This window comes from Ursus arctos, unplaced genomic scaffold, assembly GCF_023065955.2.
Source record: "Ursus arctos isolate Adak ecotype North America unplaced genomic scaffold, UrsArc2.0 scaffold_13, whole genome shotgun sequence".
In the NCBI taxonomy this organism is placed as follows: domain Eukaryota; kingdom Metazoa; phylum Chordata; class Mammalia; order Carnivora; family Ursidae; genus Ursus; species Ursus arctos.
The window spans coordinates 9,444,714-9,472,365 of NW_026622797.1; the positions used below are offsets into that span (position 1 = coordinate 9,444,714).

Sequence of the window (27,652 nt, forward strand, 5' to 3'; positions counted from 1 at the left end):
TATGATGCAGCAATCTCATTTCTGTGTAAATACCCAAAGGAAATGAAAACAGGATATCGAAGAGATATCTGCACTCCCATGTCCATTACAGCATTACTCACAATAGCCAAGATAAGGAGACAACCTAAGTGTCTATTAGTAGATGAATGGATAGAGAAGATTTGATATGTACTACAATGGAATATTATTCAGCCATGAGAAAGTAAATGATATGGTATGAGAAAAGAGGAAATCCTGCCATTTTTGACAACATGGATGGAACTGAGCAATCCTGAGAAAGAACAAAGCTGGAGTTATTACACTCCCTGTTTTCAAACTGTATTACAAAGGTATAGTATTCAAAACAGTATGGTGCAGGCACGAAAACACACACACAGACCAACGGAACAGAACTGAGAGCCCAGAAACAGACCCCCACATATACGGACAGTTAATTTACAACAATGGAGCCAAGTATATACAATGGAGAAAGGACGGTCTCTTCACTAAATGAGTTTTGGAAAACTGATCAGCTGCACACAAAAGAACGAAACTTGGCTACTATCTTAGACCATGCACAAAAATCAACTAAAATGGATTAAATACTTGAATATAAGACCTGAAAGCATAGACTTCCTACAAGAAAGCATAGGTGGTAACCTCCTTGCCATTGGTCTTAACAGTGCTTTTGTGGGTCAGACACCAAAATCAAAGGAAACAGAAGCAAAAATAAACAAATGGGACCACATCAATCTAAGAAGCTTCTGCACAGTGAAGGAAATCAGCATCAAAACGAACAGGCAACCTACTGAGTGGGAGATAGTAACTGCAGCCGTACACCTGGCAGGGGTTAATATTCAAAACAAAGAACTAATACAACTCAACAACAAAACCAATTAAAAAATGGGCAGAGGATCTGAATAGACATTTTTCCAAAGAAGACATATAGATGGACACAGGCATATGAAAAAATGTTTGACATAATTAATTATTAGGGAAATGCAAATCAAAATCACAATGAGATTTTCACCTCATACCTGCAGGAATGGCTAATATCAAAAAGATGGGACGCCTGGCTGGCTCAGTCAGAAGAGTATGCATCTCTTGACCTTGGGGTTGTGAGTTCAAGCCCCATGTTGGGTGTAGAGATTACTTAAATAAACTTAAAAAAAAAGATATAACAGGTGTTGGAGAGGATGTGGAAGAAAAGGAACACTGTTGGCAGGATTGAAATTGGTGCAACCACTATGGAAAACAGTATGGAGATTCCTCAAAAAATGAAGAATTGAACTAACATATAGCTCATCCACTCCTGGGTACTTATCTGAAGAAGGAGATAACACTAATTCAGAACGATATATGTACCTCTTTGTTCCTTGCAGCATTATTTACAATAGGCAACGTGTGGAAGCAACCAGTGTCCACTGACAGAAGAATGGATAAAGCAGATGTGCGCGTGCGTGCACACACACACACACACACACACACACACTGGATTACTACTCAGCCATAAAAAAGAATGAAACCTTGCCATCTGCAACAGCATGGTTGGACCTAGTGGGTATTATACTAAATGAAATTAGAAGAAGAAAGACAAATACCTTATGATTTCACTCATATGTGAAATCTAAAAAAAAGAAACTGAAAACAAACTCAGATACAGAGAACACTTGGTAGTTTCCAAAGGGGAAGTGTGTTAAGGGGTGGGTGGATGAAAGGGGTAAATTGTAGGATGATGAATGGTAACTAGACTTTTGGGTGTATCACTTTTGGGTGTATTTTATACATACACACACACACACACACACACACACACACAATAGCTTCATTAGCCATATTTTAGAGATAGGAAAACTAAGCATTAAAAAAAAATTATAAAACTGGTACAAAGTCTCAAAACTATCGAGAGCAAAGGTTAAACCCAGTTTTGATTTTAAAATCTATGCGTGTTTGTTGCAATATCTTCATAAAACTTTTCACACATCATTAACTTTAAAAAGTGACAAAGTCACAACAGCAAATTTCTCTCCCCCAGTACCTAACTAAAGGGAGAAAAAAAATAGGAAAAAAAAAAAAAGGAAAAATCGGAAAAAATTATTCAGCAGCAAACAAAAAAAACGAAAGAACTAAAAGCTCATGCCATTAACTTTGAAAAGCAGTGGTTAAGAAAAATAAGTGATATTCGGAAAGAAGGTTAATCAATATAATCTTGAGAATTTTGATGATAGGTCTGTATTTTGTGGAAATGGAGGAGGAACAAGGTGCTGAGCAAAGTTAAAGAAAAAGCCTTGAGGTTGGAGACCTCATCTGTCATTGAAAATGTTAAAACACTCAAAAACCAATATAATAAGTCTTGTTTTCTGAAGCCCTCATGGGAATAAGATACAATCACTCTAAGTGAAGTGGACTCTAGTCTAGTAAAACCCTCAAACGAGGGCCAAGTGGCCCCATCTCCTAACAAAGACAGTACAGGACTCAGCCCAGCTGTGCTGTTGGGGCAACTCTTGCCCCCTCCCACCTTCAGATAAAGGAAGAGAGAATGAGTGGTAATGTGAAACACAGACGGCCAAAAGCAGCCCCAGATAAAGAGGGAGGGTTTGTCAGAAGAGTTCACCCTCCACTTATTAGGTCAAATGGGTCCAGATGACATTTATTATGCACAAGGAAGATGAAAAGAAATTACATGACACTTAAACAACATAATGAAGCAAAACAAAACAAGTATATAAAGACGGCTGAAGGTTCGATTCTAAAAGGAAACATAATCCCTGAACACCAACAGTGAAACGTGACACACAGGGAAAAAGGTGGAGATATGGAAGCAAAATGAAAACCAAATCAGTACGATTATAGAATAAAGCAGAGACCATGGTACCATGTAAAAGAATAAAAGACATGGATGAAAATCCTCTCAACAGAGTAATGGCTAATGGACGCAGAACCACAACAGATACAGAAGGAAAATAATTAGAATAGATAAAAAGTCATCATTCAACTATAAAGGCTAAAGACTTACATTGCCGATATAAACTCAGGCAATAGGGACCCATGTGCCCCTTCTGACAAATTTGCTTACTGGTTAAATCCAGGCTTACAAAGAAAAAAAAAGGATGAAAATAGCATACTTTAAAATGCAAACAAATACCCTAAAAACAAAGCCTCCTGAGTTACAAAACAGTAAGGTCGGCCAGAAAGAATTCTGTACTCCGCCAAATCGTGCCTGACCGGCTACAGAGGTAACGGATCAACATGAGGAAGCCTGAGGAACTCAGGGAACATTGTTAGTCAGTTCTTACAGTTTGATCCTCTTAGGTTAATTTCAGATAAATTAAGTTTATTACTATTACACAATGACATAGAGTGTGATGTTAAAATATTAATCATCTGATATGTTACTGTACATTACAGAGAAAAATTTCTAGCATGACAATGTTAATGATCATTATTTCTGGGTAGATTTTGGGTGAATTTTTAGCTTTTCATACTTTTTCTATAATGCTGAATTTTTATGAGCATGATATGTTGATACACTATTCTAAAAATGAGGCTTTACAGAAGTCAAAATTCAAATCATAGCCATTACTAGTCAAGTTATTGCAATGTACATAAGCTAGAGTAAATCTTAGAAGAACAAAGATAACTTAAAATATCAATGAAAAGGGGAATTTTGAATACTGGGACTTCATCAAGATAAAAAGGTTTTGCACAGAAAAGGAAACAGTCAACAAAACTAAAAGGCAACCTATGGAATGGGAGAAGATATTTGCAAATGTCTTATCAGATAAAGGCCTAGTATCCAAAATTTGTAAAGAACTTACCAAACTCAACACCCCAAAGTCAAAAAATCCAGTCAAGAAATGGGCAGAAGACATGAACAAATATTTCTCCAAAGAAAACATACAAACGGCCAACAGACACATGAAAAGATGGTCGATATCACTCAGCATCAGGGAAATACAAATCAAAACCACAAGGACATACCACCTCACACCAGTCAGAATGGCTAAAATGAACAACTCAGGAAACAACAGGTGTTGGCAAGGATGCAGAGAAAGGGGAATCCTCTTGCACTGTTGGTGGGAATGCAAACTGGTACAGCCACTTTGAAAAACAGTATGGAGTTTCCTCAAGAAGTTGAAAATAGAGCTACCCTATAACCCAGCAATTGCACTCCTGGGTATTTATCCAAAGGATACAAACATAGTGATTTAAAGGGGCACATGCACCCCAATGTTTATAGCAGCAGTGTCCAAAGTAGTCAAAGTATGGAAAGGGCCCAGATGTCCATTGACAGATGACTGGATAAAGAAGATGTGGTATTTATACACAATGGAATATTACTCAGCCAGCAAAAAGAATGAAATCTTGCCATTTGCAATGATGTGGATGCAACTACAGGGTATTATGCTAAGCAAAATAAGTCAGAGAAAGACAAATACTATATGATTTCACTCATGTGGAAATAAGAAACAAACAGATGAACATCGGGGAAGGGAAGGAAAAATAAATTAAGATGAAAATTGAGAGGGAGGCCAATCATAAGAGACACTGAACTCTAGGAAGCAAACTGAGGGTTGCTGGAGGGGAGGTCGGTGGGGGGAAGGGATAACTGGGTGATGGGCATTAAGGAGGGCACTTGATGTGATAAGCACTGGGTTTATACACAACTGCTGGATCACTAAATTCCACCTCTGAAACTAAGTTTAAAAAATGACTCTTGAATAGTGATTCTGTTCTTACAGACTTTTGCTCTGTAAATGAGATTACCCCAAATAGAACCATTTACAAAGTTAAAAAAAAATTAACTATAACTTCTGCTTCAGTAATAGCAGGCCAGATGATCTGGAACCACCTTCCATTGAGGAGAACCAACAAATCTGGATGAAATGTTTTTAACTTATCAAAGTGCTAGCAAAAAAACTATTGGCAAAAATGTAGGAAAAGGCAAGAAACCAGAGAGGAAACCAGCAGTTGAAACTACTTTTGCTTGAGGCAAGGATGCCACTGGCATATCTGGCAGCCCCTCTGCCCAGATAGTTACAAAAAATGTTCCCTACGGCCAGATAATTTTTAAAAGGCCCTTCTTCCTCCAGTACATGTCTTGTGACATAGGGCGGGGTTATATTTCTGATCCCACTTACCCACCTTAGCTGGGCATCTTTGTGCAAGGCCCCACTCTGTGGTCATTTCTAGAGCCAAAACAAACCACTGAGAGACTGAGTTGTGGTTTTGGCAAATTTGCAAGGTGAAGGGGACAGAAGTCAAAGACTAGGGAATCTGGGGGCGCCTGGGTGGTACAGCAGTTAAGCGTCTGCCTTCGGCTCAGGGCGTGATCCCGGAGTTGTGGGATCGAGCCCCACATCAGGCTCCTCCGCTATGAGCCTGCTTCTTCCTCTCCCACTCCCCCTGCTTGTGTTCCCTCTCTCGCTGGATGTCTCTGTCTCTGTCAAATAAATAAATAAAAAAAATCTTTAAAAAAAAAAAGACTAGGGAATCTGATAACCCAACACATTCATTAAGCTGGGACTGCAAAGGGCTATATATATGAAATAAGGGTGACCTGGAAGTAAACATCCTGTGTTTGTGACTCTTGAGTGGTCCAGGGATTTGCAAGCTGACAATTTGAATCAAAGGATCCCATACTGGTAGTGTCCCCAGACATCCGAGAAAGGAGGAAGACACATTCATACCAGCCCTTAAATTATTCCTACAAATACTTTTCCAAATGGCATAATCACTAAACAAAGATAACTGGCATACAAGGAAATAAGATACCACCAATGGGAACAAATAGAAAGATCCCCTCCTCCAAAAAGTTTTGAGATATTGGAACTATCAGAGATAGATGCTAAAATAACTATGCTTACTATTTAAAGAATACAAGGTTGAAAGTTTTCTAGAAACAGGAAACTATATAGTGACTTAGATTTTAGAAAGTACCAAAAGCAGCTTCTAAAAAAGAAAGCTGAAATTACATTAGATACAACCAAAGAAAATTTGTGAACTGGAAGAGAGGTCAGAAAAATTATTCAGAATTCAGCAGAGACAAGAAGGTGGAAAATACAGAAGAGAGGCTAAGGATACAAGCAAATAAAAAGATAACAAGTTCCATCATATGTTTCATGAGCGTCCCAGAAAGAAGGGAGAAAAAGAATGTCCCAGAGGCAGTATTTGAAGAGAAAATGGTTGAAAAGTTCCCAGAACTAATGAAAGACACCAACTCACGCACAGATTCTAGAAGTTCAACAATTCCAAAGTAGAGCGAATAAAAATAAATCCACATCTATACACCGTACAGTGAAACTGCAGAAAAGCCAAGCCAAGAGGACAAAAGTTTAAGGGAACAACACTGAAGGCTGCTGTTAAGTCATCAGCCAATGGAAGCCTGAAGACATTGCGATGGTATTGTCAGTGCGCTGAAAGAACACCACTCCCACCCTTGAATTATACATTCAGTAAAAACGATGACATTTAAAATATTAAGATGAAATGGACATTTTATATAAATTAAGAATTTACCACCAGCTGACTTTCAGTAATGGAAATATTAAGGGATGTACTTCAGATAGAAGATACATAAATGATCAGCCAGAGGTGCTGAGATTCAAGAAGAAATGCAGAACAAAGAGAGAGGCAACTATATGGATAAACCGAATGAAAATTGATTGTACGTAACAATAATGACTTGAGTATTAAAATATATAAAATTAAAATACACAGCAACTATATTTGTGATGGTGTATACAGAGTTAAAGTATTCCAGGGTCACTGCCTTATTCAAGAGGAAGGTGAAGTAATGGTTAACATTAGACTTGGAGAATTTAATGGCACACGTTGTAAGTTCTAAGATAACCAATAAAAATGTAATCAACAAAAATAGGACACAAGGACAAATTAGAAGAAAAAGAGGCATGATAAAAATCCAAAAGGCGGCAGGGGAAAAGAAACAAAGAATAGATAGTACAGAGAGACAGTACAGACAACAGAGTAAAATTTAAACCCAAATATAGCAATTCTTACATCAAATGTAAATGGACTAAATATCCCAGTTAAAAGATAAATGTGTCAGGCTAGATAAGAAAACAACATTCAATTCTATGCCATTTATAATAGACCCATCTGAAGCATGACACACAGAGAGGTTCAAAATTTAAAAGATGGAAAAAGACATGTCATGCAAATACCAAAAGCAAGATGATGTAGCTATATCATATAAAACATACTTTAGGACAAGAATTATTAGAGAAAAAGAGAGTCATTTCATTTCATAGTTACAAAAGATGAAATTCACAAGGAAAATAATAAATTTTAACTGTATATAACATGAGTATATAACCTAAAATTATATAATGCAAAAATGGAGAGAACTATAAGAATAGACACCATGGGAGATTTTAACATATGCCTGACAGAACAAACAGACCAAAAACCGAGGGGGAGAATACAAGATTTGAACTACGTGCTTTCCAGACTTGACCCACTGAAATATTTAGAGAACTGTGTCTAAGGGATGCGGAATATGCATTCTTTTCAAATTTGACCAAATGGTTGAATGAACTAAGCACTGATCTCAAGAAATTAGAAAAATGAGTAAAATAAAAAAACAATTTAAAAGGAGCACAGATTAGTTAAATAGAAAACGGAGTCTCAAAAAAACCTGATTCTTTGAAAAGTCTAATAAAATTGACAAACCTCTAGTGAGACCAGTTAAGAAAAAAGGGCACAATTTACCAATATTAGAATGAAAAGGAGTTATCGCTATAATGTAAACATTAAAAGGATATTACAAATACTTTAAGGTCAATATTATTAAATTTTAGATGAAATAAAAAATTCCAAGAAAAATATAACTTACCCAACTGGTCCGTGACTTAGAGAACTTGTCTGCGAAGTAGAAACTAGTCCTGTGACTATTACAGATACAGAATCAGTGATTAAAAAAAAAATCTTCTTATGAAGAAACTATAGACCCAGTTGACTTTTCTGGTGAACTCTGCCAAAAGTTTAAGGAGAAAGTAATTTCAATATTGAATTCTTCCAGTTAGTAGGAAAGAGCATACTCCCCAACTTATGAGGTTAGTTTAACTTTGATACCAAGGACAGTACAAAAAAGAGAATCTCAATTATGAACAGAGTTGAAAAAATCCTGAGCAAAAATACTGACAATCTAAATCCAGTAATAGTTTAAAAGAAAATATGATCTGGGGGTGCCTGGGTGGCTCAGTTAAGTGTCTGACTTCGGCTCAGGCCATGATCCCACCAGGGTCCTGGTATCGAGCCCCTTTTGGGCTCCCTGCTCAGTGGGGAGCTTGCTTTTCTCCCTCTCCTCTCCACCTGTGCTCTATCTCTGTTGCTATCTCTGTCTCTCCCACTAAAATAAATAAAATCTTAAAAAAAAAAAAGACAATATGATCCATCCAAGTTGGATTTATACCAAGAATGCAAGGTTGTTTAGCATTGGAAAATCGATCGTCATTCACCCTATTAAAGAAAAAAAAAAGGGAAAAGTCATAATCATTTCAATACATGTAAAAAATGTCTGATAAAATTCAACTATTCATGAAAAAGATAAATTCAGCAATCCATGAAAAGAATTTCCTTAGCCTAATTAAGAGGGTGTCTAGAGAACAAAAAACAACAGACATCATACTTAATGGCAAAAATATGAACACTTTCCATTTGAGGAGCATGTCTGTTACCAACACTTGTATTTCACATTGTACTAAATGTCCTAGCCAGCTCTATACAGCAAGAAAAAGGTATAACAAAGGTACAGGGATGGGAAAGCAAGAAACAAAACCTGTTTGCAGAGGATATGCTTATCTACATAGAAAATCCAAGACTCTACAGAGAACGTATTTTATCAATTTTAAGACACATTAAAATTTATTTTAACATCTCTGTAATTGGGCTGCACCTCACAACAGATGAAGAGTCCTTCGTCTGTTTGGGCTGCCGTACCACACACCGCAGACCGTGGTTTACGAACTACACCGTCTGGAGGCTGGATGTCCACGATCATGGCACCCACGGGGGCATGTTCTGGTGAAAGCCCTTTTCCTAGCTTGTAACTGGCACCTTCTTTCTGTGTCCTCACACGTGGAGAGGGCGCGAGGTCTCGGAGAGGTCTCTTTTATAAGAACTCTAATCACATTCGTGAAGGCCCCTCCCTCATGACCTAAGCACCTCCTGAAGGGCTCACTTCCTAATACCATCATCTCAGGGGCTTAAGACTTCAACATATGAATTGGGGGGACACACAAACATTCAGGCCATAGCACTTTTTTTTTTTAAAGATATTATTTATTTGTCAGTTGACAGAGAGAGAGAGAGAGCACAAGCAGGGGGAGTGGTAGGCAGAGGGAGAAGGAGACTCCTGCTGAGCAAGGAGCCCGATGTGGGACTCGATCCCAGGACCCTGAGATCATGACCTGAGCCAAAGGCAGATGCTTAACTGACGGAGCCACCCAGGCATCCTGCCGTAGCACCTTCTTAAGAATTATAGTATATATATGGCATATCTTATAATGGTATGGTATAATATGGAATATGGATGGTATATTAGGTATACTGAAATACAGTAAATTGTTAGTTTTATGAGTTTAACAAGACTGAGGCAGTCCATACACAAAAAACTCATATTTAAGTACCAGCAAAATATAGCAAATGAATTTTAAAGTAAGAATTGTTATAGTTACGGTATTAAGGCTACAAAAATGTTCTTTAGAGGTATATATTAGAAGTATTTAGTAATTGGGGCACCTGGGTGGCTCAGTTGTTAAGCGTCTGCCTTCAGCTCAGGATCCTGGGATTGAGCCCCGCATCAGGCTCCCTGCTCAGCGGGAAGTCTGCTTCTCCCTCTCCCACTTCCCCTGTGTTCCCTCTCTTGCTGTCTCTGTCAAATAAATAAATAAAATCTTAAGAAAAAAAAAGTATTTAGTATAGAAGTCAAGTATCGTAATAGAATTCCTTCCTTTAAAATACTTTAAAGGAAAAATATAAAGCAAATACACCAAAATGTTAATTACTATTAAATCTTGGTGATGGACATATGAGGGTTCAAACTATTCCCTATGATTTTATATATATTTAGAAATAATGTTTAAAACTTTGAGAAATGAACATATTATGGTCTTAGATTGAAGAGTCAATCTTGTAAAGTTGTCTATTCTATTCCATGCATACCCAGTAAACAATTCCAATAGGTTTTATTTTTTTAATAGAATTGATGAATTGCTTCTAAAATTGATTTATAATTTCAAAGAGTCAGCAATAGCCAAGATTCTCTTCAGAAAAAGAATGAGGTAGGAGGGCTTGTTTTACCAGATACCAAAGTTAAAGAAAATTAAGACTTAATAAAAATTAGTTAAAAAAAAAAAGACAATATAGTATTGGCAGAGATTGACAAGTAATCCAGTGCACTGAACAGACTGCCTGGGGGTTAGAAGGTCTGGAATGGCAGGACGAGGAGCACAGGGAAATGTCTCCCTCAGAGAGGCATCTACTAAACTAGTTGAAATTAGCAAAGGCAATCATTCAACATGTCTAGAGATTGACCAAAGACTTAAACTGAGAAGCATTAATTCAATAAAACCCAAGGAATCTCGGTAAGAATAATGGGAGGAGGTGGGAGGCCAATGCATTGGAGAACTATGTACCCCCCCCATCTGCCCTATAGAAAGACCTGTTCCATTTGGAGTATAGAAGAGTTGATACATCAAATCTCTCTCTTGCTCACTCTCTCTCTCACACACACACAATTTTGTATCTTACTAAAAAAAAAAAAATTATTCTATATTGATGAACCCACTTCAAAAATGAATCCTGCTCTTGACCACAGGGCAAACCTTAATGAATTTTAAAAAGTAGGTTTATCTAGGCCATATTCTCAGGTCATAATCCAAAAAATTAGAGGTAAACAATTTTTAAATGTCAAACCCTTAACTCTTAGAAAATGAGGCTCCCTTGGATGAGAGAGAAAAGCAAATTAATTTAGAAAGTAATGAAAAGGAGAATATCTCATGCCAAAATGTGTGGGGTGCACTTAAAGCTATAATCAGGGGGAAATATATAACTTTAAATATCTTTACTATTAAGTGAGAAAGTCTAAATGGAATCTACTGCTACCTTTAATTAAGGAATTAAGACGAAATTAAGAACAAAATTAAAAAGAAAAAAGATGTAAATTGAAGTTAATGAAAAATGTTTTAAAAATCAACAGAAAAAAATAAAATAGAAAGGCTATATAAATCCCAATGTTATTTGAAAGTGCCAATAAAATTGAACAACCTCTCGAGAAACCGAATTAAACGAAGCAAGACCAACGTTTGTTATTTAATGAATGGGATACTATATCCCTTGGCAAGATGATGTTGGCCCCCCTACCTCACACCATTTATAAAAAAGAACCAAAACCCAAATTCAGAGGAATAATTAGTAATCACATTTCGTCCAGAATAGAAGGCAAGACAAAGAAGATATCCCAACATTCTTTCATATCCAAAAAGAAACAAATCAAAAAAAAAAAAAAAGACAAAATATTTAATAGGCATTTTTTACAATTGCAGTCCAAATTATCACTTCAAATAAACATTACAGGGTTTTAATTACTAGTCACCCAATAAATAATTTTTGCAGCTTTCTGATAAAATTATTTTATTATAAAGCAAACGTTTTAATGCATTACTTTGCTTGTACTTCCATATATCCCGAGAATTCTATCTTGAAATTCAACAACTTATATAACTTTCACAGGAATTGCTCGAGCAGATGTCCTAATTTCAGTCATTTACTGGAACGTATTTTAAAAATAGGCAAGAAGTCAGAGAAGATTAGGTTGGAAAAGGGAATATAATTGGGGTCACAGAGACAATGTTGAATCGTAAAGTTCTATGCCTCAAATTCTCCGCGGTGAACTGTTCTGTCTTACAGAGCGGTAATGAAAGACCCTGCAAGGCCTGTGCGGGGGCAGAGAAAAACCAAAAATGAAAAACCCACAAAGAAATCCCCAGGCTGGCGGTGGCTCATTGTCCAGAATATTTAGCCAACTCTGCTGCTAACCTAGGAAACCCACCACCTCTTAAAGCACTGACCTAAAAACTAAGGCAATTCCAACTCTTTTTTAAGAGAACGTTGGTGCGTGAACCTTACATGTGATCACCTCAAAATCCAGTCTATGTTGTTCACGAAATTTGAACACCCCTGATCAAATATTTGCTCGATTCTTTATGTTAAACCACTTTAGAATTTTTCTTGTGACCTGTCTCCCGAGGTCAACGCAATTCTGTGTTAATACTTAATGTCAGATCCTTAAGAGCCACTTGTGTGATGAGCACCTTTCTTCATTAAAATTCTGTTCTCTGTCCCATTTATTGGCTACTCAAATCTAGAACAAAGAAGAAACCTGAAAGTTGGGCCTATTTCCAGCTTTGCAAGCAACCGCTGTGTTGCATTTATCGGCTTTCGAATTCACCTTTTGGTGGGAAAAAGAGGTGACAGAGGAGAGAACATTTAAATGAGGAAATCTTTGATTCCATTCCCAATTGTACTCTTAGTAGCAATGTGAATTCTGGCAAATTACTTAACTTCTCCAAGCCATTTACCCATCTTGTGTTTTCCTCCCCCTAACTCTTCAAGAATTATGTTGTTTACTCGTGTTTGTCAGAGTGGTAAACGGGCTATAAAGTACTTACACGTTACAGGAAGTGTCCTAATGAGCTAAGGCCACAAACAGCCTCTTTTTAAGACTGGTCGACTACATATATTATCTGTTTATCCCTGTGGGTCACTAAGACCTTTTTCCTTTATCAGTTTTCAAATGAAATGTGATAAAGGTTGCAGCTTTGTTTTTGTGCTGAGTGTCAGATTTTAATAATCTGCAGGTACCTTGATAGTGGCAATGAGCAATTATTCGGAATCCCAGAGGCGCGAAAAGAGTGGTACCCACTCCCCGCCGCCCCAGCAGGATGATTAGTGCCATCCTAACCAACTCTCCGGTCCCATCAGGGATAATACCGAGCCACTGCTGTATGATTCTAGGACATTAAAAACTCCTAAATACAGTATGTGGTATACTAAGATTTCACTAGTGAATTTCTTGTTAGCAAAAATACGGCATCTGCTCCCAACGGATTCTAGGCCTTACAACACTATTCTTAAAATGTAAAATAGTCTGGGGATGTCTTTCTAAAGGACTAACTAGGCAAGAAGTGGTGGTGCAAATGTATAGACAAAAAAAAAATAAACCTAATAAACAGATAAATAAGCAAACCCAAAAATGCTGCCCTGGGGTCTCTTATATACAGGGACAGGTGGTACTTTCCTTCCTGAAGCCACAGCCAGGCAGCCCAGGCGAAATGAAATATTCTTCCTAACGTACTGAGGGGACCAATGTTACGTGCCAGCATGAGTGTGCAAGGTTTGTGCTTTTCCTCGGTATGGAATGTAAGGGGAGAAAGAAGCCATGAGGCTTCCTTTAAGAGGAAAAAAACCTTTAATAGGAAAAAAACCAGTGTATAAACTGGTTTAACTGGCACACCAGGGCTCAAGACTGCAGCGCGTTACGGGGCACGTAGCGGCTAAGACACGGTCTAGGCGGGAGTCTTCAGCCAGCTTAAGCTCCGGTTAAGCTAATAGTGTAGGAGTCCGAACCCCAACAGTGTCGACACTGTCCCCCACATAATCAAGGTTCCTATACATGTACTTAAATACAAGGGCTCACGGGAACGCGTCCTCTAGTCATTTGGTTGATCTATTTGCCGCTTTCAACTCTGATTTTTTTTTAACCCAGTGTCAGCAGGCCAGCTACAGCTCTTAATGGTCCCAGCCACCTTGCAGTTGATACCTCAACCTTCAGGGGGATCACCAGAAAGTTACCCCAAATCTGTAAAATACAAACAACATTTTCAAAACACCACAGACACATAAAATAAAAAAACCACGTAAAATCCAACCAGAGAGAACGTCTTGGACATTATCAGTGAGACTCCCTTTCCTCAAATCCACACATCAGATCCAACCGGAGCTTTCTCCTACCCGAGAGGACACGAAAATGCACCAGTCGGATCGAAAACCCATCTTGGTGGCTGAATAACCATCTGATTGAACAAGAGACACGATTTCTGGAAACTACCCAAGAGTGACAGTAAGTACAAATGTTTTTTCAGTGTGCCTTTAAACAGAGGTCTCTTTGTGGGGGTGGGGGGTCAAAGTAGGCGGGCGGGGGGTGGGCACTGGGGGGCTGAGGCCCAGGCTCGGGGCTTTTCCTGGGAAGAGACCTGCGGGAAGAAGGCACCCTTTCTGCAGGACAGCTGCTGTCCAAGCTTCCCACTCATGTTTTCGCCAGCGGGTCAAACACCTGCAGCACCGTCCTCTTGTCCTTGTCACTGACGGTCACCCAGTGATCGAGGGCCTCCCGCCCGGGCTCCGGGAGCGGCTCCCGGGCAGCCGAGGCAGAGGCTGGCGGCGGGGCTGCGTGTGCTCTTTCCAGGCCCCTCGTCCCCGAGTCCAGCGGGTCGGAGCTCTTGGAAAGCCACGTACTCTTCAGCACGCTGGGGTGGTGGAGAAGGCTCCAGAAGGGATCCTGAGAATCACCGAGAGGGGAGGCCGCCTCGGGCTTGGGCTCCTTGGGGCCATCGGGTTCGGGGCTCGCGGGCTGCGGAAGGCGAGCGCCCCCGTCGGGGGGCTGTGCGGGGGGACGGTCGCCGCTGCACGTGAGGGCGCAGAGGAGCGGGCTGTCGGGGCTCTGCAGCAGCTGCAGGTGGAAGGCGGCGGGGGCCGACTTCTTCCTCCGCGGGGGGGCCAGGGGCACGGGAGGCGGGACGTCCAGCGGGGGGCGGCGGGGCGGCCACGGGAGGGGCGGCCACGGGAGGGGCGGCGTCTGGTGCCAGCTGCCCCCCGCTCGGCTTCCTCTCGGCGCCCTTCCCAGGCTGAAGCGTCCTCGGTTTGGGGACAGGAGGGACGGAGGCTAGAGGAGGGGTTTCAAGGCTCGTCTCTGGGGGCCCGATTGTAAAATGGACCGTCTGTTGCCCAAACTGGTCTTCCGGTGACTCCGGCTGAGGAAAGGCAGGACAAAGAGTGTCAGTCAGTCAGAAGCCAGCCCTGGGGGCGCGGAGTCAGCACCCAGACAGGTTCAGCAGGGGAGCAGAGATGGCGCTAAGCGGACATTCTAGCAAATTCGAGATTTGAGAATGCCTGGGATGGGGACGTGTGACCAGGTACGAGAGAGCACAGGAGGGACACACATGTACCAAGTAGCAGCAGGACCGACCCCTTAGGAGTGGGAAGTTGAAAACCAGAGCCACGCGGTGAATATTCTTTGTTACCTTAGGAAATGGGGTGATGCTTTTCCTTCATGAAAAGCGAACCTCTGAAACTACCTTCTCTGAGGCCACAGCTTTGACAATTCCGCGTGCACCGCGCGAGGCGGACGGAACTTATGGGAGGGCCGTGAGCCAACTGAAGGCTAATGGATCGGCCTGCTCCTTCAGTCTTTGATAATTACATACGGTAGATGGCAAATTTCACGTAGGAACGTCGCTTCCTCGCTTCTGACTCAAAGCTATCACAGAACAACTGCGCGGTGCAGAAGGAGCTTTTGTACCCAAGGAGCCGTTCATATGGTAAAGCACCAGCATGTCCGCATTTCCTCTGATTCTTTAGAAAACACACCGCAGCAACAATCCTTCTCCACCAGCCTTTCACTGTGACTCCTGCACGGCGATCCCGGGAAAGTGACCCATTCTGCCCATTTCTTTGAAAAGAAAAGACAGAGCAGACAGAGGGAAAAGGAGGAGGAAAGAGGTCTGCTTTGTAAGGAGGCAGGGCGATGTGCAAACGTGGGGCAGATCACTGCCGAGAACACAGAGCAAGCGGCAAAGCCACATCGCACACGTCGTACAGACAGAAAAGCAGCAGTCACTCCGGAAGAGGCCAGCCGGCCGATTACCGAGGGTCCTGTTACTAGAACACCGAGATCAAACGGAAGATCCAGATGTCTCTAGAGGTGCCAGTCTTTGGGCTGCCACTGTCCTGACAAACTCATGTCTTTGAAGCAGCAAGCAAGGCTGAGAAGCTTGAGAGCGAGAGCAAAACACAATCTGCAAGAAAAGTGGCAAGAGAAGGTGTCCGGGCCCCGGTGTCAGAGGCCGCGCAGAGCGCGTCCACACTGCGAATCCACCAACCGGCGAGTAAAAATCTATACACGTGCAACCACATGCACATGACACGGATACATACAAATGGGGAAAAAGCACCCCCAGTGGCTCCATTTGGGGGCTCCAATAGAACATTGAGGAGGCCTGACACCTCCAAGCTGTTCCATCGCTGTGAGAGACGCCTGGTTTTTCTGCTCAGCAAGAGCCAAGGACACGGCAGGGATGTGAAGGAGGAAGCGAAGGCCAAGCAGTGTCCTCACGGACGGGGCCGTGTCTAGGCCTCCTCTCCCCAGACCCTGGAGCATCTCGGAAGTAAGAGGCTTTGCGAGAGCTTCTTACCTTTCCTGTCCTCCGCAAGGCTGGCTTCTTGATGGCAGGGACTCTGGGCGCAGGCCGCCGGGGCAGGAGTGGGGCCACCCCTGCTGTGGGCTCTGGTTTGGAAGGCCCTGGGTCCCTCAGAGCTGTGGCATTTAGGGCGTCTCCTGGGGCGCCTGAAACACACAGGGGTACGGACAGCTGAAGTGGACAGGACATGGCTGTTCACTGCATGATTTAATATTTAGGCAGTCCGCAATCCTAAGAGTAATTTGCTAAGGCAAAGTATTTCATTTTTTCTAAAAACAAGATCTTCGAGGGCTGTCAGGACCTACCAGCTAGGTTTAGCCCCCAGCTTCTCATGGTCGCCTTCTCGACAGGGATGGTCTTCGTGGGGGATCAGTGAGGCCCAGACATTACGTGCAAAGTTTCAGGTCTGTGTGCATTTCTCTGGGGAGGTAATCTGAACCGTCTCGAAATCTCAGCAGGGCTCATGACCAAGAAAATGTTAGGCTGGGATCCTGGGTAGATTTCAGACCTCAAACCTCTCCTAACCTCTACATTCACTGAATATTTTTAAAAAGTAGCTTTATTGAGATATAATTCACATGCCGTGAATTCACCCTTTTAAAGATACAATTCAGGGTTTTTTAGTATATTCCCTGAGTTGTACAAACCATCACCACTATCTGATTCCAGAATATCCTCATCACCACAAAAAGGAACCCTGTCCCCATTAGCAGTCACCCCTCCATTCCCTCCTCCCCCGACCCCTGGAAACTACTAGTTACTTTCTCTCTGTATAGATTTGCCAATTCTGGACACTTTGTATAAATGGAATCATACAGGGGTGCCTGAGTGGCTCAGTCGGTTAAGCATCCAACTCTTGATTTTGGCTCAGGTCATGATCTCAGGGTCGAGATCAAGCCCTGAGTCGTCGTCCTCACTGGGCATGGAGCCTGCTTAAGATTCTCTCTCTCCCTCTCCCCACCCCACTGATGCTCTTGAATAAATAATACATACATACATACATAATGGAATCATACAATATATAACCTTTTGTATTTAGCTGCTTTTACTCAGCATAATATGGTCAAGATTCACCCATGATAAAGCATATATATGAATACATTCTTCTTTATGGCTGAATAATATTCCGCTATATGGTTACACTACATTGTATCTACTCATCAGTTGGTGGTCACGTGGGTGGTTACATCCATACAACTGTGTTATTATTTCTTAATAAAAAAAAGAAACCACTCATGATAGTGTTATCCTACAACAGTGTTTCTTGACCTCTTCCTTCATGCCCTCCTTCAGTGTTACTTGGGATTCCAAATAAGTTACCCATCCTGTCTAAAAGCAAATAGACAGCTGTGACTGGCTCTTCAGAGGGCAGGATCTCTCCTCTCCAAAAGGGATATTTGTACAAAAGCAAAACCAAAAAACAAAACCCTCAAAAATATTAGTACCAGCAATCTTGAATGTGAGTATGATTAATACAATTAACATGGGTTGAATGAAATAACAGCACCAAAAAATTAACAGGCAGTACAGCGGGGAAGAGGTCCCTGCCTGACAGTAAAGAATCTATACTTGCTGGTGACTTTAAAAGGTTTTGTGCCTGAAATAGGGATGGGTCTCAAATTCTCTTTTTATGGAGCCGGCAGAAGATGTTAGTGCCTGGAATGTTATCCTTTTCTAAAATTCATTTTTGTTTCTTTCAGTCTCTACCTTAAAGTGCTTCTTAATAATCCTGGGGTTACTTCTATATTCTTACTGAATTTTAAATATACAATTTTAAATGGACAATAATTATTTGTAGTGGAATTTTATAAAATGTCGCTAAAGGGTGCTTTCAATTTCTTACTGCCTCCAGAAAAAAAAAAAAAAAGTTACTTTCTCTTCTAGGCCCCTTTTAGTAGGAAGATGCATAGAAAAGACCAGAAGGAGAGCCCCAGCAGAACACTCACCTCCGCTGGCTTCCAGGAGACACCGGATGGCTGCTTCTGCCTCCTGAGCGTTGGTAGTTTTGATCTGCTTGACATTGTAGGGTTTACTTATCCCCGTCCTGGCTTTGGGCTTCAGGACAGAAACAAGAAGAAAAGCATATTAACAGAGGCAGGTAAACAGGCTCGCCTGGTGCACTCACTGCCTACTGATCAGTTTGCAGGGGTGAGGGGCACGGGGCTCCATCAGACCGGAGTTAAACACAAACTCCAGTCGAGACCAAATCCTTCAAGCCTCCTCCTCGCAGAAGTACTGTCATACCAAGAAGAGGAATGCAATAACTCAGAGCTGACAAGCCTCCTCTCCTAAACTGGGCGGTTTCCGGTCTTTGCAATGTGGGTAAACCACTATCTATCTCATTAACCAGCTGAAAGCGAGAAAGCATCATCAGAAGCCACTTTTCCCACAGCTCAGCAGAGTTACTGAAACACCTTCCACTCTTTTCTCGAAAGTGCTTTTTCTCCCTCTTCACCCAAACCTCTGGGCTGCCACTGATGACCTGCCTTCACTACTGTCAGCCACTGAGACCTAGTCATTCCCTCCTGCTGTCACGCGTGACATCTGGTCCAGCCTCCCAGGACAGCTCGCCTCCACCTAGCACCCCGGCTTCACCTCCCTCCCCTCCATTCCACTGACCGCCACCTCCTGTCTTCCTGAGCAGCTCACTGTCATCCTCCGGAACTTCCCGTCTCTACAATCCTCCCCGACTGTGGTTATTACTAGTGTTCTCCTACTGTGCTATTTAGGCCCTCTTACTCTTCTTCTGAGCCTCTTCTCTCAAGACAACTGATGGGAATTTTCCCTGTTTGGCCTCCTACCGAGCGCTGCTCTACACACCAAGGTCAAAGGGAAGCCTCGGAGAGCAGAGAAGCAGGGGAGTCTGGAAGCTAACAGTTCCACCCCACAGGGACATGGCAGATTTGCCATCCAATATGATTTTCTCTCTAAGCCTCTGTACAACCACGCAGAAACCCTGTAACAGACCTGCTCCTAAGCTCTGGCTATAGGAACGAGCTGGCAGGTTTACGTGTTCACTGAGAAGAGGCAATCCCATAAGGGCTTGGGGGCTGAAGATGAACCACGGGGCAGTCCCTTGGGTTGGGATGCTGGCCCGTTTTGCTTTGAGCCGAACACAGAACTCACTGCCTGCTGAGGTGCTCCCGGCAGAAGTCTCGCCGTCTGCAGAATCGAGTACTGTCCATGGGTGCCAGAGGAGATGGACACGTCCGACGCCGACTTTTTCACCATTAAACCCGCTGCGGAAACCAAGGGCAGAGTCAGTCTCAGTGATGTCACCGGCTGCTTTGAGGCCAATTCCCAGCCAGCCGAGCGCCAGGCCAACCCCAGACGCAGTTCGGGTCTCAGCCCGTGCGGGCAGGTGGGCATCCACAGGGTCGATATTAAATTTCTCTTTTGATTCCCAGATAGTTTGTGCCTATTCTCTAGAGAAGTATTATTTGAATGCAAATTTTACTCTAACATCCTGGTGGGGGGGGGGTTCAAAACTCTGATATAAAAGCCTGTATTTTTGAATGGCTTAAAATACACTACTGTTATTAGGACCCCATTTTAAAAATGGTTTGTGGGCAAAATATAAAAAATCCCAAAGCAGGGAATAAATGATATTAAGTTACACTTACAGTCATTAAGAAATCATATTTAGAACTGTGTCTAGGTGGCCCAGTTGGGTGAGTGCTCGACTCCTGGTTTCAGCTCAGGCTGTGATCTCAGGGTTGTGAGATCGAGCCCCACGTTGGGCTCTGCGCTCAGTACGGAGTCTGCCTGGGACCCTCTCTCTGTCTCCCTCTGCCCCTCCCCCCACACTGGCAAGCGCTTGCTCTCTCTGTAAAAATAAATAAATCTTAAAAAAAAAAAAATTTGAAGACACAGACATAAGATGAAAGACAAATGACCAAACAGAACGGATACCAGTTTTATAAAAAATAAAAAACCATGTGTAGATACAGATGCATATAACTAGAAAAAGGCTAGAAATCTTGTGGTTAACAATTGTTACTTGTAGACAATCAAGTGTATTTTAAAATTTTATTTTTTATATTTATCTATTTTTGTAAGTTTCCACAGTACGATATAAATTTTACTTTTTATTTATTTTATTCTCTGAGTGTTAACTCAGAAAAGGAAAGAATATGCTTAAAAAGTGCTCCCAGCTCGCCATCGATTACTATTGTGACGTAAGCCAAGATGAGCCCAAAGGGAAAGTAAAGCCTGCGGGAGAATCTCTGTCCGACTGTCACTCTTTTGGGGTTGGGGGGCGGGGGGAGAAATAAACAGTAGAGCTAAAACAGAAAGTGCTCAAAAGCACATCACAAATGTCTTTTCAGGTCGTTAAGGGAAGCTTGAGGGCGCAAGGACTGCTCTGGAGGAGACAGGAAGAAGAACACTGTCCTCGGAGCCGAGCCGGGAAGGGCCCATCCTCAGGCGGCCGACACCAGGGGCAGCAGGCACGGGCCCGCAGAAGCCAGGACGCCTGGAGTGTCGGGTATCGGGGCTTACTGGAGCCCTGGGAAACAGGCAGGGGGGCAGCAGACACGGACAGAAGGCCACTTCTGCGGGGCTGGGGAGGAAGGTGCTAGAAGGTCTTTGCTTGGAGGCCCCCTCAATTTTCCATTCTCTACTGTCTCCCACAGGAAGCCCCTTAAGGCAAACCACAGCTACGGGAAGGCCAACAGTTGTGTAAAAGCATCACGTAGTTGGTGTGAGAAACACAACGATCTCTGGGATCAACACAAAAAGGAGCGTGAGGAGGGTAAGGCGCCGGGCCCCGGGCGAGGCTGCAGCGACTCAGAGGCCGGTGTTAAGTAGCAGGAAATAGGTGGTTATTCCCAGCAGGCACGGTGGCAAGCCGAAAGCAAGGAAGTCTTACTTGGAGGGGGGGGTCTCTGCGGTGGGTGAGGCGGCCGAGGCCTAGTGGGCACCGACAGAGACCGGCTTGGAGAGCGGCGCCGGAAATCTCCAACTGCTTCCAGCTCCTGCGTGAGCGCCGCCAGCCCAGCATCATCTGGAGGACACGGCAGGACGCGCGTGAGGGGGGGGCTCAGACTCAGCTCTGCACCGAACTGACTGTGCAGGAGGGCCCCCTGCAGCACAGGGTCCCCCTCTCTGCTGGCATGGGAGGGCGGGGGGGGGGCACCCAATGCCTGCTTGGAACAGGAGATGAACTGTGGACAAGGCTTCTTGTCCGGACATGAGAGACATGGAAAGTTTTCCAAGTGTAGGGGTGTCTCGTCCTGAAATAATGAAGGAGACTCACACAGAGTAGAGGAGACAGGCGAAGACTGGAGCCCCTCAGTCTGAATCCCTCACTCTAACATAGGATGGCTGTTTCGGAAGCTGAGACTATTCTCTGCCTGCCAAACCCAGCCATGCACCTCAGGCATCTGGGGAGCTCCATGGAAGACCAGATTTCCAAGGTCCCAGCCCACCCCTGCCAAACCCACATCTCCAGGACGGGGCTCAGCAACTATACGTTTAAGAGCTCCGGATGGCTCAACGCAGCCAGGCTACAACCACCCTTGGGACCGTGGCACAAAGGGGCTTGGGGGTGTCTGCACCTCTCCCAGCAAATTATCTTCCCTGGGAAGCATCTCAATTTGCTTTCAGCTGTTCTGTATTCTCAGCCGCAGCTCACGGTAAGCTCCCGAACGCACCGGACAGAGCTTTCCTCCAACCGGGGAGGCATCGCGAGCAGCAGCTGGAAGCTGCTTGTGGCTGTAGCAGTCTGCGCCTGGGGCACGAACGACCCTACTTTCCAGCCCATGAAAGGCCAGCAGGTTTTAAAACTTATTCAAAAAGGCCACTACGCCCTGTAACCTAGGGCTTTGCAGTTTAATCTGCAGGCCTTTCAGTCCCTCTTTGTTTAAGTCTCGAACGACAGGATGACGCTAATGGATCATATTACTGTGTAATAACATGTTCTAGGAATGTAACCAGACACCAGCGCTCAGGACATAGATACTGGATGGACCCAGAGGTGTGCTAAATGAAAAACATCAGACATAGAAAGACAAGTATGATTTCACTTACACGTGGAATCTAAAAAGCAAAACAAACAACAGCCAAAAAACCCCCAAACCCAGAAACACACTCATACAGAGACCTGGTGGACCTGGTCACTGGGGGGTAGGTGAGGGGGGAATAGGTGAAGGGGATTAAGAGATACCAACTTCCAGCTATAGAATCAGTCAGTCACAGGGATGAAAAGTATAGCGTAGGGAATAGTCAATACTACTGCTTTCCAACATTACATGGTGACAGATGGTAACCACACACCGGGTAACGTACAGAATTACTGGTTCACTAAGTTGTACACCTGAAATCAATATAACGTCGCACGTCGATTATATTTTAATAAAAAAATAATTACGTCTCTTAGGGGATTGAAACAGACACTGTGGAGACGGATAACAGAATTACAAACGTAACGCCAGTTCAGGACTGTTTCCAGAGGAAACAGGAATTACCACGGATCTGGCGTGCTATAGCGGGACCCGTGGTGAAAAATAAATAAATAAATAAATAAATAAAAAGCACTAGAGGAAATCAGTGTGGTGGATACGGGCCCAGAGCCCGGTTTGCACCCACTTGCTAGGACTTGTTGTTTTAGCCCAGCGCGGGCTGTGAGCACTTAACTGGTGGCCTCAAGCAATGCCCTGGTGCTGAGAGAGCGGGCGGATTCGATGCCAGAGGCTCTTTAGAAAAGCAAGGGCCAAACTACCTTTGTAGGTCGGGTGCTGCTTCTTTTTAGTGAGCGCAGGTGACTTGCTGGCAGGCCCCGCTGCTGTGGAACTGGGGGCTTCGGAGAGGCTGTCCCCGCCCATCTCGCCGTCTGAGACCACAGGCTGACTTAGCTCATCCACCAAATAGTCTTCGTCATCTTCGAGAATATCCCCTTGGGGAAGGAAACGGCACAGCCTTTCATCAGTGGGTCTGTTTCACCATCCCGGCTTGTTGCTCGGCGTCAGGATGCCTGCGGCCCAGCCTCCGGCAGCCCGGGGCATCCACATGTCAACAGGTATAGGACCCCAATTCCATTCAGGCCTGAGACCCGGGCCTGAGCCCACAGCCCAGACAGCCTCAAAACCACTGTTCTCACTGTCATTTCAGATGGCTCCAGGTCTTATTTACCACTTCACGCATCACCCCTCAACGTGCACAGTGCCCAACTTAGTACATGGAATATAGTGCTTGTGCTCCAAGGACCCTCTGTCACCTTTAGGTGTGAGAAGGGGTCTTGCAAATCTCATGCTGATTGCTGGAACGTCTTGCCTGTTGGCCTCGCCACAATGACCAGGAGGTCCTTACAGAGCTACTCACCCTCTGACTCGTAGTCCAGAGTTGTGAAGTCAAAGTTTTCCTCCAGCAAACAGGAATTGGCAGTGGGAGACATGGAGGCCATGCTATCCCGCTTTCGGATGATCTCCTCCTGCAAACCTTTCAGCCAGTCCTTGGTCTTTGGTCTGATCTTCACGGCTCTGCCTTTCACCTGTGAGGACAGAGTGGCCATGAGAAGGGAGTACAGACCTCAGAAACACCCCTTTTGCTTCCAAAGGGCATCTGGATCAAACTCCTGCATTAGCAGCAGGCCAATCTTCATGTTTTGCCAAGAAAAGTTGAGGGTCTAGACCTCAGGCAAGATCAGCAGAGCTCACATTTGGTTCAAATAAAAGTTGAATTAGCATCTCCAGCTTTTCATCCCATGTGAACATAAAACCAGGATTCATCAAAATGGAAGCTGCCTGTACGCTGATATTCCTAACTACATTGTCTAAAAGAAGGACCACAAATGTTCTCCCACATGCAGGTGTGAGCCAAGACAGACCCAGTGACTCAGGCAGGGTCTACCCTCTAAAACTTGCTCTTCCTTCCAAATTCTGCAAGTGGCTAGGGCTGGACATTAGAGACCTCAATAAGGATACCAGAAACAGACACCAGAAGGAAGGGCGCTAACTCCTGCCTCATGTGGTACCCAAGAAAACTGGGGAGTAAACCGCCCCCACTCCACGGGTGACCAAGCAGAACTCACCTTCATACCATCCACATCCAGGACGCTGAGAGCCGAGTGACTGTCTGCAAAAGTCACCAGCATCTGCCCTTGGTTGATCCTGGAATAAATGAGATGTGCCGAGTCAATGCCAAGAACGATCGGCAGCTCTCATGGGTTCCGGCCAGCCATGGACATGACACGCACATGGGACATGCGCCTGCCGGGGCGCTAGTTACCTGACAAGAACGATGGTCCCATAATTGCCCAGGGTCTGCATGAGTTCTGCGCGCACATCTTCAGGAAACTCGTTTTTCTCTTCTAAGGTTGGTGACTGAAGGTTGACTACGACGGTAGCATCCAGGGGGCCCTGGAAAGAGGACACTTCCCGGAACACTGTCTCCCGAGCACTCACATCGACTTCTTGTACTTCGACCTCCACGATCGCCAGCACGGGTCTGCGGTAGACGCAGAGGGAAGACAGGTGATGGGTAATGGGGCCCAGCAGGTCCCAACCCCCAGCACTCCGCTGTCAAGAGTGAACATCAACGACCCACGGGTGCGGCCCCAGCCCAGCGCCGGTGGCCTGGCTGCCCTGTCCTAGGCTTTCAGACTCTATCTGTGGCCAAACTTAGCATTGTCTTGGCATTCTTACCTAAGGATGATTTAGAGAAAACAGTGCCAGCCGTTAGGAGATTTTTCTCCATGGTACTTGCCAGTAGATGCCGAGGATAGAGAGAAGTGGGAATTCCCCTTTCGCTGGGGGGTTTGAGGTTTTGGAGGGCTACTTGGCAATTGGTGTTAAGAATCTCAAAAATGGTCATCTCTTTTAACCTACTAATTTTAATACTAGGCCTTTGTTCTGAGAAAATGATCAGAGGTTCACACACAGATTTGTACACAAGGATGATTATTACAGCACTGTTGATGGAAGGGGAAGGGGAGACAGTCTAACTGTCCCATAACAGGCAAACAGGTTATGGTGCAACCATATGATAATATTTTATACAGTTAATAAGAATAATGTCAGAGAAGTTGACATACGCAGGAAAACAGATCAGCAGGAAATAATGTAATCGTTATTGCCATTGTGATATAGGGATGGGTTTACTCTCTTTACAAAAATTTAGGAAATTCTCTATTATGAAGATTATGTAATCTTATTGAAGGCATTTACAATACAGCATTAAGTGGCAACAAAATAGAAGACAATACAGATCATGTGGTGATGACATTTAAGACCAGGGGTCACTGCGAAATCGAAGAGATATGAGTGATAATCAGTGTGACCCTCCCACTAATTTATGTCGCCATTGTTAGATTTCTTTCTTTCTTTCCTTCCTTCCTTCCTTTGCTTTCTTTTTCATCTAGAAGAAAAAAGAAGATGGAGAACAATCTGATACAGGGATATGCACTGAGTGGCACTGAGCGGCAGGACACCTGAAGTGACGTCGTGGCTGAGGAAGGCAGGTGCAAGAGCGCACGGGCAGCGCCCCCAGCAGGAATGCGAGCCGGCTACTGCCGTGTGCGGCAACCGCACAAACCTGCAGACGCTGAGGCTGGCGGGAAGAAGCCAGTCCTCCCCATTCTGATTCCATCTATGTAACATGCTTGGAATAACGGAATTATGGAAAGGGAGAAAAAGAGCAGCAGCAGACGGGTCAGGGGGCAGGGAGGGCTGTGGTGAAGATGTTCCGTATCTTGACAGTGACACTGTTGCTATCCCGGTGGTGACACCATGCTACAGAGTGACAGGATCCCCTCACTGTGGGGCCTGGAAAAAGCGGACCCGCGCTGTCTGTATTATTCCTTAAAATTGCATATCAATCTAGAATTACCTCAACATAAAAAGTTTAATTTAAAAATACGAAGGTAGTAAGGCAAAATGATAAGTCTGCAAAATATAATCCTAACGTTCTTATACACATATATATACATAAAACGGTGTCTGCACACAAGCACACACCCACACAGGTTCACATGTTGGTGTAAGATCTTCTCACGTGCTTGGGAAATGCAGAATAAACATAGCAGACCGCTGCACACTTGGTCTCAGAGGGCGGAACCACGGAGGGTTTGTTTGTGGACGTATGTTTCCCCTAAATGTCCATGATGGAGGGGCTTTGCTTCTGTAATCGGAAAGATCCATAAATGTCTAAGGTGCACCTCAAACCAGTATGACCGATCTGCAGCTCCCAGCATCCCAGCTGAGCGAAAGCTACTCCATCCTTCCAGCTGCTCAGGCCAAACTCTGGGGTGCTCCTCAAATCCTCTCTCTCTCTCGCTCCCTCTCTCTCTCTCTCTCTCTCTCCACACACACACACACACACACACACACACACACACACGCCATCTAATCCCTCAGGCAATTCTGTGGGCCCCACTTTCAAAATCTATCCAGAACCCAACCACTTTCCATGGGGACCCATGACCACCTGGTCCAGGGTTGGCGCTACTCTTGCTTACTGCACTAGCTTCTTCCCAGGCCCCTGGACTCTCTTTGGCTGATTCTGTCAACACCTCGTCAGATAACGCCACTCCTTAGCCTGAGTACAACCCAACGTTCTTGTGGCCCACAGGGTTCCACATGGCCTGTGCTGCTTGTCCAGCTCCTATGACTTCCTCTACTCTTTCTATTCCACCTTGATTCTCTGGATCCCTGAAGGTTCACTGCCTGCCTCCTCACCCTGGAATGCTCTTCCCCTGACACCCCTATGGCTCACACTCTCACTTCTTTCAGGTCTGGGCTCCACGGTTATCATATCTGAAAGGCCTTCCTTGAACACTGGGTATAAAAGAGCACCAACCCTTTGAGTCTTGTCATTACTGTTTCTCCTTTCACATCTGTTTACTGTCTGTCTGTCCTCACTAGACGATTCCATGAGAACGTGGTCTTGTCTGTTTTGTTCACTGTTAATCCTCAGTGCCAGGAACAGGGCCTCATATACAAGGCTCTTCAGGGAATGATGGTTAAATGAATTGCTTCTAAAGACACTCACGGAACTAGAAAACCTATAGTTTGCTATAGAAAGTCCTATAACTGGAGATTTCCCAAGGTTCTTGTCTAGGTGTGTATTTGCAACAACAGGTTTCTTAAGAATTTAGAATATCTAAAGATTTAGACCTACTGGTTGACCAGCTGTTCACCACCAATGCTCTCTCCTAATTTCTTTCCTTGTAGAAGCTG

At 43.9% G+C, this 27,652-nt stretch overlaps 1 protein-coding gene across 1 annotated transcript in view; it reads right to left on the reverse strand.

Annotated features, from left to right (window-relative positions):
• Positions 1-11,399: 11,399 nt before the first annotated feature.
• Positions 11,400-27,652, reverse strand: part of SYNJ2 (synaptojanin 2) — a 98,220-nt gene continuing 81,967 nt past the window's right edge. The window contains 10 exon segments of the mRNA XM_026505137.4: positions 11,400-14,812; positions 14,814-15,032; positions 16,473-16,624; positions 18,425-18,533; positions 19,605-19,717; positions 21,349-21,483; positions 23,200-23,373; positions 23,799-23,967; positions 24,508-24,586; positions 24,705-24,923. Coding sequence (XP_026360922.3) covers positions 14,309-14,812; positions 14,814-15,032; positions 16,473-16,624; positions 18,425-18,533; positions 19,605-19,717; positions 21,349-21,483; positions 23,200-23,373; positions 23,799-23,967; positions 24,508-24,586; positions 24,705-24,923 — 1,873 coding nt within the window. The 3' untranslated portion in view covers positions 11,400-14,308.